We start from the raw sequence: 18,351 nt of genomic DNA on the forward strand, positions 1-18,351 counted from the left end.
TTGAAAACTGCCTTTCCAAAGCCAAAAACATTTTGTTGAAATTATCAAGCATACTGCGGTACATCAAAAAAAATACTGTGATAAAAATTTTTTACGGATAAAGCATTCTTTTAAAAATTCAATAAAACATATCAAAAAAAATTTAAATTTAAAAAATTGTTCAGTTCTCCAGGTCATGCAAAACAACGTCACTGGAACCAGAATCGATACGAGTTGCAGAAGAAATATGTCAGAAGATACGAAAAGTACAAAAATTTTGTATTTCTGGTGTTATGAGCGTTTTCCTGCTATCCCAGCAAAAAATATTGTTGCATTTTTTTGGTTCAATTTATAATAATTTAATAAATTTTTTTGCATATGTTTCAAAATTTCTTGTAGCATAGGTAATTATAAATTTAATATCTTATCGACTAGCGGGCCCTGCGGGCCCGCCAGTTGTAGGGGGTGTAAGGCGAGTCCCCTTGCCGGGCGTAGGTTCTCGGCTTCGCCTCGAACCTGTTAGTGGGTTCGTGAAAATTTCAGTAGGTCAATGGGAGTCTTCTTGATTTTTGAGTTCGGTTTGACCAAAAACAGAAGCACCCGTTGAATCAGTTAAAGCTGAGTTTTGATTGATTGAAGTTTGAGGAGGCACCCATATTTATTAGGGGAGACGCACCCATATTTTGTATAAAATCGAGTATTTCTATTCGAATCCCGATTACTCACAAAAAACAAAAAAGTTTGTCAGTTGGCAGAATTGAACCAACTACCAAAATTTCTGAGACATACGCAATAACCACTCGGCCATGCGGGATATTCCTCCAACAGGGATGTAGGGAAGAAAATTTTCTGGAGAGGAGTCGTCTTTCGATTCCGCTTTCTCCAATAATGTCAATTTGAGAAAAGATGTTTGAAAACCGTTTATCACTGATAAGTCAGCGGGAAAACGAATTTTTGAAAATTTTATTACAGGATTGTACTCATTATTGAATTCCCGAAAAGGAGACGTACAGTTGAGGGCTATATCTTGTAAACTGTTTGATTTGTAGAAAATAAACAAGTTTTGGCCTGAAAATTAATAAAAATAATATCTCTTGGCAGAGTATTTCTAATGCGACGAAACTTCATCTTCCATTAAATAAAATCAAAAACTATGAATCAAAAATACATTCCGCAAAACTTTAGTGGAAAAAATGTTCAGGAGACCCAGGAAACCACTCTTCCCAGTACTAAATTTTTGAATTATTTTTTTCTTGAAAAATTTTCCCACTGAACTTTTTACAAATTTTATATGTCTCGATGCGTCTTAATGAGACCTACACGTCAATTTTTGGAAAACTAAGAAAAATTGAAAACTGACCGAGTTATGATTGAAAAAGTAGATTCGCGAAATAGGGGAAGTGTGCAAAATTCGGCACTGATTCGTCTTGCTCGGCCGTCTCATAGAACTTTTTTCAATTCTGAGTTAAAAATCGTGTTCAGCGTACTTTTGTACGTGGAGTAAACAAAAAAAAATATCAAAAAAGATGAAGTAGAACTTGAGATAAAGACGAAAAACTACTTTTTCGGAAAAAAATTTTTTTTAGGCAAAATGTCATTTTTTGGCCTTTTGTTTTATCACAACTTTTTTCCATTTGCACTTATGAACTCAAACTTTTTTTCAAAAAATCAGTCTCTCTGAGTAGTATCTTGCACATGAGTTTGAAACAAAACAGAGCAAAACCCGAATTTTAATTCAATTAAAACATGCTTTTTTGGGGGTAAAAAAAGCAACAAAAAATTTTTTCAAACTGGGGAAAGCCGCCCTGGGCTCAATTTTGCTCCGAACTTAGTGCCGTTTTCTGCTCCACCGTGGGGCAAAATATTTCTAGTAGGATTTCAAATATTAGAGCATGAAGTCACACGGTTCAGGAATTGTGAATGAAAACGAAGTGGGACATTTTTTCGCAAGCCAAAAAAAACGCGAAAAAACGCGAAAAAGGGGCGGAGTCTGTACACTCGGCATTTATTAGAGGCTGCTTGGCAGAAATTTGGTTGTCCACTGCCTAAAAACGTACGTTGCAATAAGTTGGAAAAATTTTGAAATTTTCGTTATTCATGTTGCTATTTTTCCCAAAATTTTGAAATGCTTTACAAACTATCAGAGCTTTTTTTTTTCAAAAATTTTACTATGAAATTATTTTATAGGGTCTTTAAAAAAAATAGAAAACCGTACTTTCAGAATTTTCGACCCAAATTCTAGTCATACCCCAAATTTTTCCTTTTTCTCTTCTCTCCTTTCTAAACCGCCAAAAAATATCAGTTTTTTGGTGGTTGTTGTTCACACAAACAATACCACGGATACTGTGGGTTTGCAGTGTTGGTTTCTAATTAGAGAAAGAGGCGGAGCCTGTGTAGTTCAGGTCACAGTGTTTGTCAAATGACACATACACTCTTATAAACCGAGATGCGTTCGTTTTTTTTGTTGCACAAAGGGGACCCGTCGGCACATGAAAGGGGGAAGAAGAAAGTAGGAACAGAGCCTGGAGAAGGTGAGTGTAAGAAATTGGCTTTCACCGTAACACGTTCTACAGGTAAATAGTGGTAAATATAATTTTCAAAAAGATTCTGGTTTTTAGACCAGATTTTTTGTTGAATTTTTGTCTCTGGTAACTTGAAAAGATCAGAAACTAGGATAAATGCCTGCAAGCTCACAATTTTTTCCCAATATTTTTTTAGAATGCTCATAGCTCTTTTTTTTTATTTTTGGCTTCATTTCTTTTACAGGACAGTTCAACGTTAGTTTTTCCAATAAGCCTTTTGTGAGCCATATTGAAATTGTAGTTGTATGATTGAAAAGGGATATTTTGGATGAATGGTGAATTACAAAATTTTCGAACAATATTGCTTTTTATGAAACGTTGTGATGCGGTTACCGTAGCCCTTATCCACCAACGCAATTTACTACAGAACTCTCGGTGAGAGAATATTGTTTTCTGATGGGAATTCTTCGTCAGTGCTTCTAAAATTTTAATCAGATCTAGAATTTTTGTCAAGGCATATTCACTGCGCTTTTGAAATATTAAATAGTGATGTCTAAACTGTTTCAGTTCTAGTCAATGCTAACAGTTTTTAAAGCACATTGTTTAGTTTTCATAATTTTTATAGAAAAATTGTAACATTTTGGTCAGTGCTTCTAAAAACTGATCTCGTCTGAAAAACTGATAAGTTTTTTTTTTTTGCAAACATTTTTGTCAGTGCTTCTGAAGTTTTGGTCAGTGCTTTGGAAGTTTTGGTGGTACTTGTGTATTACATGCCCTCATTTTTAAATTAAATTAAATTTTCATTAATTTCTCCATTTAAATTAAACGTGATATACATTTTTTTTTCTTTTTAGGCTTAGAAATTGCTATTTCCTAAGCCTAAAAATTCAAAAGTGTGGTTCACGTTTTTATTTTGCATAACTTAAAAAATTACTATTAAAATAAGGGCATGTAATACACATGTACCGTTTTGGTCAGTGCTTCTGAGGTTGTGGTCAGTGCTTCGGAAGTTTTGGTCAGTGCTTCTGAAGTTTTGGTCAGTGCTTCTGAAGTTGTGATCAGTGCTCTGGATTTCCTAAACGGTGCGTAAGCTTTGTTTGGCAACATTCTGACCAGAGTTTCTGCAATTTGGCCAATGCGTTGAGACTAAAATTTGCAAAAAATTGAAATTCGAAAAATTCAATCACTTAAAACTCGCCATTATCCATCCGGTGGGCGTTTGAGTTTTTGTTTTTTTTTCTGTTGCGAAAGTGACTTTTCAAAAAATTTCAAAACATAATTCCATTATATTTTTTTATTTTTCAAGTTTTTCTAACTTTATCCATCCACTTCACCAAAAAACCCAAGCTCAAGGTTGCTTTTTTTGTTCTTCCGTTTCCTGCAATTTTTACTAAATCATTTGATTTTGCAGAACTGAAGTGTTTTGGAGCAAATCGCGGGAGCCCATCTTACCCACCTGCCTTTCCTTCCGTCACATCATCCGTCCCTCAATATTGCACATCTTCACCCATAGGCTTTCAAGGAGGCCTTCCTCCTCCTCCTCCTGCTCTGCCCCTCTTTCATCTACAGTATCCCTCCTGAAAGCTCAAGATCATAGCGACTCCGCCCACATTTCTTCTATTTGAGATAACTCTCTCTTGCTCCTGCTCTCTCTCTCTGTGTTTTGTAGAAGACCGGAGGCAAAAGCTCAATCTCATGGTGTGTATCGTTTATCCTTCTGGCGCGATGGAGAGGTGAGCGACAATGTTTTTTCAATTAAACTTGACGTTTTATTCGGGAAATTTATTTTTTTCCACAAATATTGAATTAGGTTCTTTTTAGAAGCTCCTGTGAACATTTAGTTTTCAAATTTAAATGTTCCGAATTTTTTCTACCGTTGTGAAAAATCAAGGGTCTACCAAAAAATGTTTTCTTCTACTTGGCAACATTTCTGCTATTGTCCAAATTTTTAGAAAAATCCAAAAGCTTATTTGTGTGTCTTAATGGATGGTACGGTGGAATAACGCTCTGGAAGCTTTTTGAAAAATCTAATTTTTTTACCGAACGTATTTTTTAAATCAAAAATTAAAAGTTTCAAAAAATCTTCAACAATTTATACTGATCTCTGAAGTACCCTAAGAATTGACTATCTTCAAAATCAATGCTTTTGGAGCAAATCTACAAACTTCCTCGTAAGACCGTCCCCATTTTTCCAGAGATTGCGACATAGTAGATTTGGACCAACCCTCTCTCGGAACAGTGATCAGTATCAAAGATGGATCAACGCCCACTGATATATGTAAGTCTACCAGGAATAAAAAAGAAATGGATAGAGAGTAGAAAACGAATAAAACTAATATCATATTGAAAACAATCAAAACAAGTTTTAAGCTCATAAGGTTTCCAGGGGCGGAAAGCTTGGTGAAGCACCTTATAAGCTTTCGAATAATTATTTTTGATGAGTCTGCTCCTCATTTCAGCGACAACGTCTAGTACAACGGAAGACAAGCTTTGTTCTGGTTGTGGGTGTCTTATCAAAGATCGGTATATCTACAGGGTAAGTATTGAACCATTTTTGTTTTTTTTTTTAAATTCATTCAGCAAATCATTTAATTTCTCACTTATTTCCTTGTCTTCCTGTAAATCATGAAATTTTTTTTGAATTTTTTTTCAATTGTATTTTAAACCGAACTTAACTTTTTAATTGATATAGACAAATCAGATCCAAAAAATATATTACAACCAGAATATTTTTTTTCTATAAGAACTTGAAAAGTCAACAGTCTGGTGAACATTTTGGAAAATGTCCCCATCTTTGAGATATTGGTCGGGTGCCTTAATTGGAATGATACAATTTTGAAAACTTGGTAGTTGTGGTTCTTTTAATGCCTTTATTCCAAATATCCCAATAGTTTTCAACGGAAAATTTTGAGGTTTCCAATATTTCTAAAATTTGGGGATAAGTACTACCAAAGAAAGGCGACATAATGCGGATTTCTTGTTCAGCCACATTACCCGGTTATAAACTATTATGATACCGTATTGCTCATATTAGTACTACATTTTATTGATAAAAATGGAATCAGGGGTGTGCGGCAAATTTGCCGAACTTGCCGTTTGTCGAGATTGGCAAGTTTGCCTAATTTGCTGTGCTTGCCTTTTTTCTATTTAAAAATTGTCTACTGCCAAAATATTAGTTAATTTCTTAATTTATTTCTTCCGAGTTACAACCTTAAAAAGCAGTAGGGTGCGATACTAAAAATGGAAAAACGGGGGTTATCTGGTATTTTAGTTTTATATTTTAATCGTCTTAGACAAAATTTAAATTTTTTTCCGAATTTTTTAAACAGTATACACGGCCACTTTTTTTTCGCCCTCTTTTTTTAAAGCTTTTTTTTGACAATTCGCATTAAATTTTCAAAACAACAAATGGCTCATATTTTGTTAGTTGACATTTTTATAATCTTGACTACAATAGTTTTAGACTCTAAAAGTAATGTGAGATATGTTATATATATTTTGGTACAAGACTGAAAGCGTATTTAAAAAAAAGTATATATTGTCAATGGAAATAATGTTGAAAAATCTGAATACAGTTGAACGATTAGTTTTGAAGTGGGACGGTAATTAGATAACACGTTTTGCTCACTTCGTAACTTACAATATTATATTATGACAAAATAATGAAGATTTTCAAAATCTTGAAATTCTCAGATTCTCCTATCAAAAATTAAAAAGTTTATAAAATTAGAAACTATTTCAATTTCATACAAAAATAATCTCTTCCATATCAACATTTTCAGGTAATGGAGGACAGTTACCACGAGAGCTGCCTCCGATGCTCGTGCTGCCAACTGTCTTTGAGCTCATTCAAGAAGTGCTTCTCACGGCATGGAAACATCTATTGTGAACACGACCATCAAATGTAGGCGCCCTTCTTGAGATTGCGTGCGGGGCTCTTCTATCTCAGACCACTTACCCAGGCAAACGTGTTTTGGGTTCTCACAAATGAGGGGAGGGGGGGGGGGGGGGGGTGAAACATTTTTATGCTTAAAAAGCCAGTATTTTTATTACCCCAATATCAAAAAAATTAACGTCTCTGTTCAAAATTAATTCTTGCATTTCAATTTATGAGCACAGTAATCCGGGAAAGTAGGTGGAGGTGGAGCCCCACTCAAGGGCCGTGGATTATTGCAACATACATATAGGGATTAGTGGTTGAAGTGAATCATTGACATGGTCACCTGGATAAGAAATCAACCAGGTCAATGTATACAAGAGCTTCTCTTTCTGTTTTGTGACCGGTTTTGGAAGAAGACGCTGTAGTATGAGGCTAGGGAAACCCAAAAAGTTGGGAGATTACAGCAAGAAATTTCACGAATGTTTGAAAAAAAATCTTGAACATTGTGCTAGACTACTACACAAAACTAGCATTCTAGGCCATGTACCTACCTAATTCTCTGTACCTTTAAGGCATGTGCTACATAACTACCAAATCAAAAACCGTGTGCAGCCTTGGTGCAGAGCTTAGATTTTTAAGTCCAAAAGCTTAGCCAGTTGCATAAATATTAAAGTCAAATGTTCAAAGGAAATAATATTCTGACCCGTGCTAATGCAATATTTGGTCAGTGCCAATGAAAATCTCCATTTTCTAATGAATTTTACGATTTGCAAACAACAAACATTCCAGACAGATGCGCGAAATGAGATGGCTGCCTGCTACCGTAGTGCTTTGTTGATTTAACACACATTTCGCTTCAAGCGTTTTGGTGTTTAAGAAATTGCGATTTGAATTTGGAAAAAAGGTTCAAATCAAAGAGAATTTTAGCAAGAAGCTTAGAAAATTCACGTAATGTATGCACACTAATTGATAAGAACACAGGATAATTTGGTAGGAGCTTTGTTTCAAACTTCTTAAAAACCAATTTCTTCACAAAAAAGGTCCAGAGCAATCAAAAAAATGTTTTCCAACAAAATTAAAAAAAAAATCATTATGAAACAAATTAGTAACTTGCCTCACTAAAAATGAGTTAACGCATTTTCAATATTTTATTTCCACAGAATCTTATGTAATGCGCGAAGCTTCCTGACACCCTTATAGGCAGATGTCTCCAATATGTCAATCTTTCAGGCTATATGGGAAGCGTTGCCGGAGATGCATGACACTGCTTCTGCCAACTGACATTGTCCATCGCGTACATTTTATGTACTATCATGCGCAATGTTTCAGCTGCTGTTCCTGTCAACGACCATTTAATCTGGTGAGTTGGTTTTAGATAAAATATTGTGATTTAAGTTTTCAATCGTTTTTCAAAATGTAAGTGAATAATATTTCACATTTTACCTGTGTTACCCTGGACTTTTGGAAACTCCCTGCGGAAAGAGCTGACCTATAGGCTCCCTTTATGTTGATTTTCTGTAAAATGTGATTTGTAAGGAATAACTATTTCCTAATTCAGGAATTAAAAGTCTGAGCACTGAAAACGTTTAGTAATACTTGAAAAAATATTGGAGCTTATTTAATTATCAGGACTAACTTTGTTGCAGGGTGATGAATATCATGTATTCGATGGAGAAGTATTTTGTCGGAATGACTACCAGTCCATTTGTAATTTTCAAACAAGTGAGTTTCACTATACCCTTACCTTCACAACTTTTGCAATTTCAGTATCAAATCCAGACCCTCTCATGGAAGAAGTAGTACGGTCAGAAATCCACCGAAAAACGCCAAAACGACCAAGAACGATCCTCAATGCTCAGCAACGGAGACAGTTTAAGACTGCTTTTGAAAGAAGTTCAAAACCAAGTCGAAAGGTTGGTTGGCTGACAGAATTCTGAATTCAAAAAAAATTATTCTAAATAATTCTGCAGGTCAGGGAGCAACTCGCAAATGAAACTGGCCTCAGTGTTCGTGTTGTGCAAGTTTGGTTTCAAAATCAGAGGGCGAAGATCAAGAAGCTGAACAAGAAAGATTCGGATTCAGGGGATACATTTAAACACGGGCCTGGAAGTGAGGGACGGAGCACGGAAGACATTCGAAGCTCTGATGATGAGGAAGAGTCTGTGATAAGTAAGTTGAAGAGAATAGGTATAGATATTGGCGAGTTGTGGCTTTACAAATTGAAATCAGTTTTTCAAAAAGTTAGAAAGTTTGTTCCGTAATGTATCGAGAGCTATAGGTACAAAAGAAACATTACACACGCCTGGTGTATATCAGTCTAAACTACACCATTTTTGTCTATTCTCGAATACCTAGTTAGACCACAGGTGATGCTGAAAGTTTCTAACAATCGGCAATTTTGAGAAGCCCGGTCAGAGCTCTAATCTTTGCACGCCGAAAACACTTATGTTAGTCCGGTTAAATTGGTCAATCTTTTCTTGACTAGCAATCCGGTGTAAAATAGATTGATCCACGTTTTGGGAATATGAGGGTTCCCGAGCCCGGCAAAATTGCGAACCTTAAAACAATCAAATTCAAGAAGGCTTCACGCGTAGTACACATGGTACGGCTAGCCGATACGGTCCGTGCTTGTGTCGGCTAACCATGCCAGGTGAATTCCTATAGATTTGTATAACCGGTGAGGTGTCGGGCGATGCAGGCCCAACTCGAAATTTGCAGCAAGATCGGCCTAAGCTTCACTATACTTTTACATAATTGTTCAGTTGGTCAGTCCCGGATAGCTGAACCAAAAGGGCTAAAACTATAGACTTCTAGAATTCAAACAATTGTTCTTATCAAAAAAAAAATTCAGACCTGGACGCTGACGAGGTGGAGACTTCGGAAACTTCAAGCTACACGGACCCAATTCAAAAACTGTATAATATGACATCTTCCCAAATTTATTTTCCATATCACTCTTGACTTTTTTTGTTCGGAAATCAAACCACCCGCTTTATTTTGCTTTTCACCTCATATTATTTATTTCGAGTTGCTATTTTTTTGAATTTTGAGAAAGATAAATATTTATTTCATTATTTATTTATATAAAAAAGAAACGAAATGAAAAAATACAAAAAAAAAAATGCAAACATGGATGGCAAATCGGCAGGAGGCTTCGGGAATTGTGATCAGTACTTGATGGACCTGAAGTAATCGGCCAGGGCTCCGGTGGTCTTGCTGCACATTTCTGGTTGGAGTCCTTTCTCGTAGATGGAAATAATAACGGCTAAAAGTTTCAGAGATTGTTTAAATCAGTCTAGTAATCCTAGTTAGTTCACCTTGGATAGTTTTGTAGATGAAAAATCCAGATCCTCCTTGCTTTCCAATTATTCTGTCATTATCTGCGTTGAGGACCAAGAATTTTTGTCCTTCCAAGCGGAGGCCGGTTCCAAGAAGAGCATCCTGAAAATTAGAGGGTGAGAATGATATTAAGAGAAGCAAAAGGTACCAAGGAGGTGAAGGCTTTTCCTGCGGCGACGGCTTCTTCGACGGAGATCTGGAAATACGTTACTATTCAAATTGTACTGCTTGATCTACTACAGTGCTCAGTGCCCCGACTCTAGCCTCAACTTATGTTTTCCAAAAAATAACGAAACCTTATTTTTAGGACTAAAATAATCCTACACTACAATATTCCTACACCATCTTCACCGACGATTCCTTCAATAGATAAAACGTATTTTTGAACAATAGTAACACTAAAGTACTTCTACAGTACACCAACACACCTTTCCTACATGAAGACTATTTTTATAACAAGCTAAATATGCTTTCAGTAACAAAACTCACGCAGGCGGTATTTGTTCATTATCTGTCAATGCACCATGTACTAATCTTTCAAAACTGGTGCAGACAAAATATAGATTTTGATAGAAGTTTACAGTGTTTTTAGATCAGAGATGAGATTCAAAGAGAGGTGGTGTATCGACCAGGAGTTGCATTCCTAGAGAAATACCTAGAATTCTAGCCTAAGAAAATTGCAAGTCCTTTCCAGTTTTAATATCTCAAAAAAGTTCTAACACCAATCACAAGCTGATCATGCCACTGAAAGTCGAGATTTTGGCAACTTGACAATTTTAAAAACTTTGAAAACTTACATTAAAGTTATCACTCTTTGCCCATACAGCTCCGTCGAATCCAAGAATGGCAGCCTTGCTCACATTTCCAGACCCGATAAGGTTATTGTTGATAATATCAGACCACGACATGTTTTCGTTTTGTGTGTGCTGAAAACTTTGAAAGTAAAAGTGAAAGTCTAGAAGCTCAAAACGTGGAAAACGGGGCACAATTGTGCAGTGCGTGGGAGAAAGAGAGAGAGATATGGAAACAGATGACGCTTGGTTTCTGACGTTTTCCAAAAAATCATGAAGAAATTATTTTGAAATAGCAGTTTGGAGAGATGAGTAATGAACACATGTTGATTAGATATCTGATCGCATGTCTGGTAAACGATTATGAAATCAGGTCTAACTACCTGCTTAGGAGAAGCTAAAACTTGGTTTTATAGAAGCTAAAACTTGGTTTTACAACAAAATTTTTTTTATAATTCGTTGTTAGGTAATTCGATGTCTATAAAATATTATTAGAATTTTCAGCGGATACTTTTAGATGGAAAGCGGCAGTTATTTTTATAGCAGTTTTGTTTTAGAAAATGACGTAAAATTTTCTACAAATTTGTGCCACCTTCAAATTTCTCAACTTTTACAAAGCATTATAGCAACATTAAATTAATACGACCAGGTGCTTAACATCAATATTGAAATCAGTGAAAGTTTGAGTTTGAGCCAAGAATTACAGAGCAAATAAAAAACCTTGAGATTTCTTGTTACCAGTACTGGAGAATTTAATTATTGAGGTTAACTAGAAAGGTCTCAAATCTAAAACCTGTCTGAGATTCAAAAAAAGATAGAAAGAATAGGCCCAGTATTTTTATCCTTAAATTTGAAATACCCACAATTGGATAGTTACTTTTAGGAATACTGTAAAAACCGGGACCAGAAGTGTTATCATGACTCGACATCTACCGGGTTACGCTCCGCATTGTGCTTCCATCAGTAGTGAGTTAGCTTATTGCAAGACCGAATCCCGGTAGATGTCCGGCCATGATATCATTTGGGGTGCTGATTTTTGGCATTTCCTCAGAAAATTATCCTCAAAGTGGATGCCTACTAAATTTCAAGATTTTCACGTACACGCACACCAGTTTTGTTACATTAAATGTAGTATTCGAAAAAAACATATATAAAAGACTTTAGAGCCACAGCAGGTAAATTATTTCTTAACAAAATTTTCATTTTTGGTCAGTTTTGCAATTTACCACTTTTTGATATTTTCAGAAAATACGGCAATATGGGGAAGACGTCATAAATAAAAACAATTCGAAAAAATTAACAAAAAGTGAGAAATCTAACTTTCAAAAAGTTTCAATAAACGTTCGTTTCAAAACCGGGACGCAAAGAGATCGGAAGATATTTGCGTGGGGTTCGTTGCTCGCTGAGCCTCTGTTGGACATAAAATGTGAGACTAAGACTGAATTGCCGCTCAATAGCCGTAAGACACCAGTTTGTCTCCTTGCCTCCCGTGTGTGTGTGTGTGAGAACAGTGTGTTGATCCTGAAGAGAGCGCGCGCCGATTGGAACAGTGTACGGGGGAATGAAGTACCGCAGATAGATGAAGGGCGGGAGAGGAGTCGCTGTGGCAGAGGAGAGCCTATCCCCGGGGCAGAACTCGACAATCATAGTGTAAAGCTGTCGTTTGCTCTATGTCTTTTTCTCTCATTTGCTTTATCTGCAGGTTCCACTGACGCGACGAAAACATTCAAGAGAGAGAAAGGGAAACGGATAGCCCCGCTCACCGACGGCCATCGAAATTTCAAAAACTATTGATTGATTTGCAAGGAAAGTGTCTAATGAGATCAATGTCGAATTTTTGATTTGCGGCTTGCACGCTGAAACATAAGGATGCTTTTTAGGACGGCTCATTTTGGCGTCCACTCAACAGGAAACGTCAGCCTAAAAATTGAATCTAGATAAAATTTGATGAAATAATAATATTTCGTTTTCAAAGTTCATGTGCCAAAAAACTGGAAAAAAACGATTTGGATCATAATATCTTTACTAACACGGTACGAAAAAACAAAATTTCCTGGGGCACCCAATGAAATTTGGTTTTAAAAATTAAGCTCTACAAAAAAATTCAAAAATTTCAGAGTTGGTACAGTTGATTTGTTGATCGAAAAGATGACCCCATTTAGTTTTTAGAAAAGAGTTTTTGTCAATGTCATAAATTAACAATAAACTGTGACAAAGAAATTAGCAAAATAAAGTTAATGTGACCATCTCGGCAAAACGGCCTAACTTCATAGCATACTCTTGCAACTTCTTAACAACAATTAGACATTTTAGCTTTTAAGCAAACTTCTGCAGCTTTTCAGACGACTTTTGCAATTTCTTAGTAGATGTAAAGCTAAATTTCGCTCACAATCCCGTTGGTTTTCGCAACTTCTTAACAGCTTTTTACAAAGTTATATAAATGTTTTTATTAAGTTGCAGGAGTATTCTATGAAGTTGCGACGTTTTGCCGAGATGATATGAATTACATTCAGAACATCGAAACTTCGGAAACTCAGTCCATTTTCAAAAATGGGTTTCTGTTAAACTGGAATGTTTTCAAATGGCTTTACGTGGAGTGCGCGGCAATCGGAATTTATCGGCAACCTGCAATTTCGGCAATTGCCGGTTTTGGAATTTTTTGGCAACGGCAATTACCGAAATTGCCTCAATTTTGATTGCAGCGCACTCCTGGAATGCTTTTTGTAAAATTATTTTGACAATTGAAAGCTGAATACCGCGCAGTAGATCAGAAACGGCAAATTGCCTAACTTGCCGGTCATTTGTCAAACGACGAACTTTTTTTAATTCTCAGACTATCAAAATCAAAAATCACCTGAACTTTCGAACATATTACGGTATTTTCAAAGGTGCACGGTCGTAAAAATGGTTTGTTTGGAGTAAAGAAGTTAAAAGCTTCTTATTAAAAACTGACGTGAAAATGGATTCATATACGGGCAAGTTCACCATAAAAATAGTCAAAATTTTGCTGAATTATTTTTAGCCAACACTGTTGTTAGTCGTTGTCAAATCGTTGTTGAAATTGGCATTCGCAGAAAATAGTGATTTGCCGACACCCCTAATTGATGGAATTCACCAAAATTGGGACCCTAACCGCCGACATCTCACGGGTTCCTTGCCCCACTATATTTAACTCGCTGTGCGCGCGGCGAGCTGTCTTGCAGTTTTCTTATTTTGAGTGTAACTTAATGTTATCAGCTGAAATTTTATTCATATCAGTGATATTTGTTATATTTATTACACTTTGCAGGTGAGCATGTTTCAATAACTTCAAATGACAACTCTTATTTTGTGCACTTTTGGGAGAAATTAACACTAGATATATATTCAGAGGAAAATGTTTGATTAAAAAATGACCAGAAGACTGAATGTGCGATTTTTCCAGTCTTCAAAAGATCAAATATAAGTAGCAGTATGCCTAGTTCTGTGGAATGGACAAAACTGTATGCTCGTTTTTAAATATTTTGTCAAAACTTGATATCATGAAGTTTTAGCAGTTGTCGCCAAATTTGTGTATACTTATTTAAACACGTGGAGTTATTTTGATTTGATCTTCAAAAAATGCGGGAGTTGAGACGCAGACACATAAATGTAGAATGATCTGAAAATGTTGCATTTTCTGTTTTCGAACCATAGAGCTTATGCCCTAATAAACTGGACAATAAATAAAGTTTCAAAGTTAATTTTTTTTGTTTCAGTATGAAAAACCAACAAAAAAAATAGTACGAAAAATGATTCTTAAAAAACACACGACAAAAAAACTGAGGCAAGTTGGTAGAGGTGTGAGAGAGAAAAACGTTTAGACAAACAAAGAGGCGTCCACCCGGAGACTTGCGAGAGCCCTAAAACTATTAGAAAACGTGAAGGGGCCAATTTTTGAATTTCTGAAAAGATTGGGGGAGGGAAAATACAAAGTAAAACGGTAGAAAAGAGATTTTGTAAAATGAAGATACATGGAAATTGATACAGTCAAGATTACAGATTTTTGACTTGACAATCTATTCATGAGCATTTGATACACTTTTGATGTTGGGCTTCAGAATGTGGCCAACACGGTCAGTAGCCAGTTCGATATCCTGAAAAAGGTACTTATCAGTTGATCTCCAGATTGAAAATTCAGTTGAAATAAGGAGATGACCACTAGTTTTAGGTTTAATTTTAGACTAGGTAACTACAAAAAATATCGCATAGTGATTTAACTCTGAACTCCTGAAAATTCTCCAACTCTGAACCTTCGGTAATATTGCTAGCGCATTTTTCCACTATTTAGAAGGCCCAAAAAGTCATAGGTAGGAAAACATTCTAGGAGACTTTTGAAAATAAAACTAGTTTTAAAAGAATATCTTAAATCTTGTGAAGAAGTTGGATGAAAAAACCCTTTCAGATTTTTGAATTTTCTGAGTTCTTCCAAATAATAGTATTAAATCAGCACTGACCTTTATCAACTCCGAATGACTCATCAACATTTTTGAAACAGTGTCATCATCACCAATGTTGAATGAGGCAAGTGAAGAGACTTCCGAGTTGTCAGATCCATCAGAAAGGCCAACTGGACGTGTGTGATAGCTGATGTCTGCTTCTTCACCGTGTCTGAAATTTTTTAATTATTTTTTTAAATATCATCTTTAAATTTGCAATACCTCGGCGGTGTAATGTTGTGTTTTTCAGTTGAATTGCCATTTCCAATCAGCTGCTGTGCCAGGAGAATGACTCCGGAGCCAAGGGATCTCGAATTTCGTTTTTCTCCTTCCTCCTCTTGCTCTGTTTTGATCATATTCAACACAATCGAGTCATCGTCCTAAATACAGAAAATAAATGTGCGGCCGACATGGATCGAGGTCCACAACAAGCTTCTCATAATGGCTGAGACTCTGTCGGGACAAGTATAATCTCTTACCTTATCAATAATATACTTGTCTTCGTACGGCGGCGGTGCGGTAGGAGCATATGGCGGCGGATTACCGGGAAGGCTCTCACTACTTTTGAAGTCACTTTTCTGATCTTCTTGATCCGATGACACGGCGCTTTCTAAGGAACCAGTAGATCTTTCCTCGTGAATCCGTTCACTGATTCGTTCCAAATTCCTCAAGGACGTTGTGTAGTCGTTCTTCTTCTGACGTACTTCTGCTTCGAGGCATAGAATTGTGGCTTTTTGGGCTTCTAGTATTTTTGTGAATTCCAGACGTTTTTCGAAGTACAATCGTGACTTTTTAATGGCATATCTAAAAAAAATCAGGGTTTTTTGTAAACAGTAGCGTTCATAGTTTGAATTTGAGAAGAAGAGTTCCAAAATTGTATAAAACTTTGAAGTTAGTAGTAAGTCAATGCTTTTTTGGTACTGTAGAGTTATTATAAAATTACTGCAGATGTATACATTGGTTTGGTGAAGTACTGTACAAGCAATTTTGAAAATAAGTCTCAAACTCTGAGCCAAGTCTACATTCCTATGCAATTTGTAACATGCTGTCGTAATACTGATACGGTAGTACTAATAGTACTGTAGAAATACTGTAGTAAGGTTTTTTGAAAAAAACTATCGAGTTAATATTGTATTCTTATTAATTGGTACTGTCAATTGTTCTGCATTTTTCAATAATATTTTAGTGAAGACTTTTAAATTTTCCTAATCTGTTTGTTGGTACCAATTTTTTTTCAGATTAAAAAATTGATTTTACTTTCTTCTTCCTAGCTCAACAACTTCGCATTCTTCTCCAGTTTTTTTTTTCAGAATACGTTTTCAAGCATTCTAATGGTCCCCCACCCCCAATAACTCTAACTTGTCCCATTTTTCATCTTAGATGTTCACCTGTTATCCTTCTCCATAGCCCTTATCTTCTCTGCCAAATGTAGCATCGCGTGAGCTTTGGACGCGTGCAATGACTCTGCCGCAGTTCGTTCTTCCTCCACTTCTCTGACCCTTTGAATATGATGATTGAGCACCTAGAAACGGGATTTGTACTTTTTTTTTTGTTTTTTTTTTTGGTGGTTTGAAATTTACAATTTCACAATTCTCCTATTTATTTGCACATCTGGATGGTATTATCGGGGGGCATTTTGGCAAACTATTTTCATATGTGTGTATGTGCCCTCCCTTAGTTTAATTTGGAAAGTGAGAAAAAGCGAGAGAGGGGAAATAGACGTCACAAAGTATTGCGAAATGTACCATAAAACCGGCTTGAAAGCTGTTTGAAAGTTTCTATAAAATGGAAATGTGTCTTTGCAGACTCCGAGATAAACATCTGATGTTTTTGTATTTTAATAGCTGTATGAAAAATGGGAAATTACAGATAACACTTTGTATTGAAGTATCAAATTCTACACTAATAGAGAACCTACGATAATTTCAAAAAAACATAGGCAATTTATTTGGATACATCTGGTAGTCTAAAAATTCTCTAGAAATTTAGTAACTAGCCTAGTAACTGAATAACTTGCCTAGTGACCTAGTAACTTACCAAATAATACAGTAAGTTACCAAGATGTATAAAAATTTCACTAGTAGCTAAAAAACTTGCCTAGTAACTTAGTAAGCCAGTAATGTACCTAGTAACATAATAACATTCCTAGCAAGCTAGAAAGTTACCTATGTAGTAACCAAGTAGCTCACCTAGTAATATAGTAAGTTAACTAGCAACAATGTAACTTATCTAGTAAAAAAAAATTGATAAAATTCGAAAACTGAACTTGACCTCTTTAAAGTTTTTGATTTAATTTCAAACGCGCAGAACTTTGAAAATTGGCATCAAGTTCAAAACTCCTTTAAACCTAACAAGTTCAACTGTAGTTTTCGGACAAAATCCTACCTCTAAGCACTCTGGAAGTACTGAAGTCTGCCGGGATAAGCTTTCCTGCGTGAGGGACACTTGTTGCTTTGCGATGCCTAAAATCGACGTAGCTCTCTCGAAACGTTCAGCGGCTTTTTGAGATTCTTCCCGAAGTGATCGTTCCTGAAAATAGGGATTTTGTAAAATGTGAGAAATTAGATTTTCAGTTAAGGTGAAATTTGGAAATTGACTTAAAATAAATGTAAATCGATATGAACAGTTAAAATGTATCCTTTTCATAATTGAAATTTTGAAATTCAAATTATACAAAATTTTTTGTTTTCTCGTTTTGTTCTAAAGCTAACGTTTTCTTATACACTCACCTTAATTTTTAATTCATAAAACGGCCGAGCTTTTGCAATCTGACTTGAGTACTGTTTTGACAGCTCTTTCAGCTTTTCTGACCACTGTACTTGTGTTTCTCTGTAATAAAAATTTCAAATTACCAATTTCAAATTTCCACAACTTCCACAAACCTAAAATCCGCCCTAGCCAAGTCTAACTGAACCTCCATTTTGTTAATCACATCTGTGGAAATGTTGAGCTTTTCCAGTTCCTCATGAATCATATTCAAATGACGAGTTTCCAGTGGAGGGTGTCCATCTTCTTCGAATTGTCTTGTTGTGGGGTCTGGAATTCAAAAATTCTGAATTTTAGAAGTTAAGAAATAAGATAGGTTTACCTGAAACAAATGTTTCGGTGACCTCCGAAGAAGTTGCAGTTTCGTCCATTTTTGTACTTTTATAGGTTCATGCAATTTTTGTGGTGTGTTTTGTTCTGGAAGTAAAACAATTTTATGCGGAATGAGGCTTTTGTACAATGAGTAATAGGAAGACAGGATTTATGAGAAAAAACTATTTCAGCTCAATTTGAAAATACCTAGAAAACTAATTTCAAATTAGCAACATTTTGATATAATCGAGTAAAATAATTTTGGGAACGTTTTTTAATTTTTTTTTAAATACAAAATGAAATAC

The 18,351-nt window shown here is 35.7% G+C and overlaps 3 protein-coding genes across 4 annotated transcripts; 1 reads left to right on the plus strand and 2 right to left on the minus strand.

The window, feature by feature from the left end:
• The first annotated feature begins 3,910 nt into the window (after positions 1-3,910).
• Positions 3,911-9,455, plus strand: lim-6 (LIM/homeobox protein lim-6). Of its 2 annotated transcripts, NM_001270051.2 has the most exons (9): positions 3,911-4,234; positions 4,697-4,779; positions 4,961-5,037; positions 6,284-6,405; positions 7,612-7,741; positions 8,028-8,103; positions 8,149-8,294; positions 8,352-8,550; positions 9,233-9,454. In NM_001270051.2, the coding sequence occupies exons 1-9, from the start codon at positions 4,227-4,229 to the stop codon at positions 9,340-9,342; spliced, it is 951 nt and encodes a 316-aa protein (NP_001256980.1). In that variant the 5' UTR covers positions 3,911-4,226; the 3' UTR covers positions 9,343-9,454. The 2 variants fall into 2 exon arrangements, with proteins under 2 accessions (NP_001256980.1, NP_001256981.1); NM_001270052.2 differs by having other exon boundaries at positions 4,153-4,234; positions 8,352-9,455.
• Positions 9,433-10,652, minus strand: pfn-3 (Profilin-3). Its single transcript, NM_075804.7, has 4 exons — positions 10,518-10,652; positions 9,869-9,916; positions 9,699-9,822; positions 9,433-9,646 (listed from the first exon to the last, which is right to left on the minus strand). Exons 1-4 carry the CDS (start codon positions 10,626-10,628, stop codon positions 9,549-9,551), a joined length of 381 nt encoding a protein of 126 aa, NP_508205.1. The 5' UTR covers positions 10,629-10,652; the 3' UTR covers positions 9,433-9,548.
• A 3,567-nt stretch (positions 10,653-14,219) lies between these two features.
• rei-2 (Guanine nucleotide exchange factor rei-2) lies at positions 14,220-18,151 on the minus strand. The gene is made up of 9 exons (NM_075805.6): positions 18,057-18,151; positions 17,851-18,004; positions 17,698-17,797; positions 17,354-17,497; positions 16,357-16,490; positions 15,448-15,772; positions 15,191-15,348; positions 14,987-15,140; positions 14,220-14,626 (listed from the first exon to the last, which is right to left on the minus strand). Exons 1-9 carry the CDS (start codon positions 18,103-18,105, stop codon positions 14,549-14,551), a joined length of 1,296 nt encoding a protein of 431 aa, NP_508206.2. The 5' UTR covers positions 18,106-18,151; the 3' UTR covers positions 14,220-14,548.
• Between the last annotated feature and the right edge of the window lie 200 nt (positions 18,152-18,351).

This window comes from Caenorhabditis elegans, chromosome X (genome assembly GCF_000002985.6).
Source record: "Caenorhabditis elegans chromosome X".
In the NCBI taxonomy this organism is placed as follows: domain Eukaryota; kingdom Metazoa; phylum Nematoda; class Chromadorea; order Rhabditida; family Rhabditidae; genus Caenorhabditis; species Caenorhabditis elegans.

Coding starts and splice junctions, on each gene's coding strand:
- lim-6 (NM_001270051.2), top strand. Junction 4,780..4,960: donor ATCAACGCCCACTGATATAT/GTAAGTCTACCA, acceptor TCCTCATTTCAG/CGACAACGTCTAGTACAACG. Junction 8,295..8,351: donor GTTCAAAACCAAGTCGAAAG/GTTGGTTGGCTG, acceptor ATAATTCTGCAG/GTCAGGGAGCAACTCGCAAA.
- pfn-3 (NM_075804.7), bottom strand. CDS start 10,628: ATGTCGTGGTCTGATATTATCAACAATAACCTTATCGGGTCTGGAAAT. Junction 9,823..9,868: donor GAAAAGCCTTCACCTCCTTG/GTACCTTTTGCT, acceptor TCTAATTTTCAG/GATGCTCTTCTTGGAACCGG. Junction 9,647..9,698: donor CATCTACAAAACTATCCAAG/GTGAACTAACTA, acceptor TGAAACTTTTAG/CCGTTATTATTTCCATCTAC.
- rei-2 (NM_075805.6), bottom strand. CDS start 18,105: ATGGACGAAACTGCAACTTCTTCGGAGGTCACCGAAACATTTGTTTCA. Junction 17,798..17,850: donor TTGGCTAGGGCGGATTTTAG/GTTTGTGGAAGT, acceptor TTTTTATTACAG/AGAAACACAAGTACAGTGGT. Junction 14,627..14,986: donor GTCATTCGGAGTTGATAAAG/GTCAGTGCTGAT, acceptor TACCTTTTTCAG/GATATCGAACTGGCTACTGA.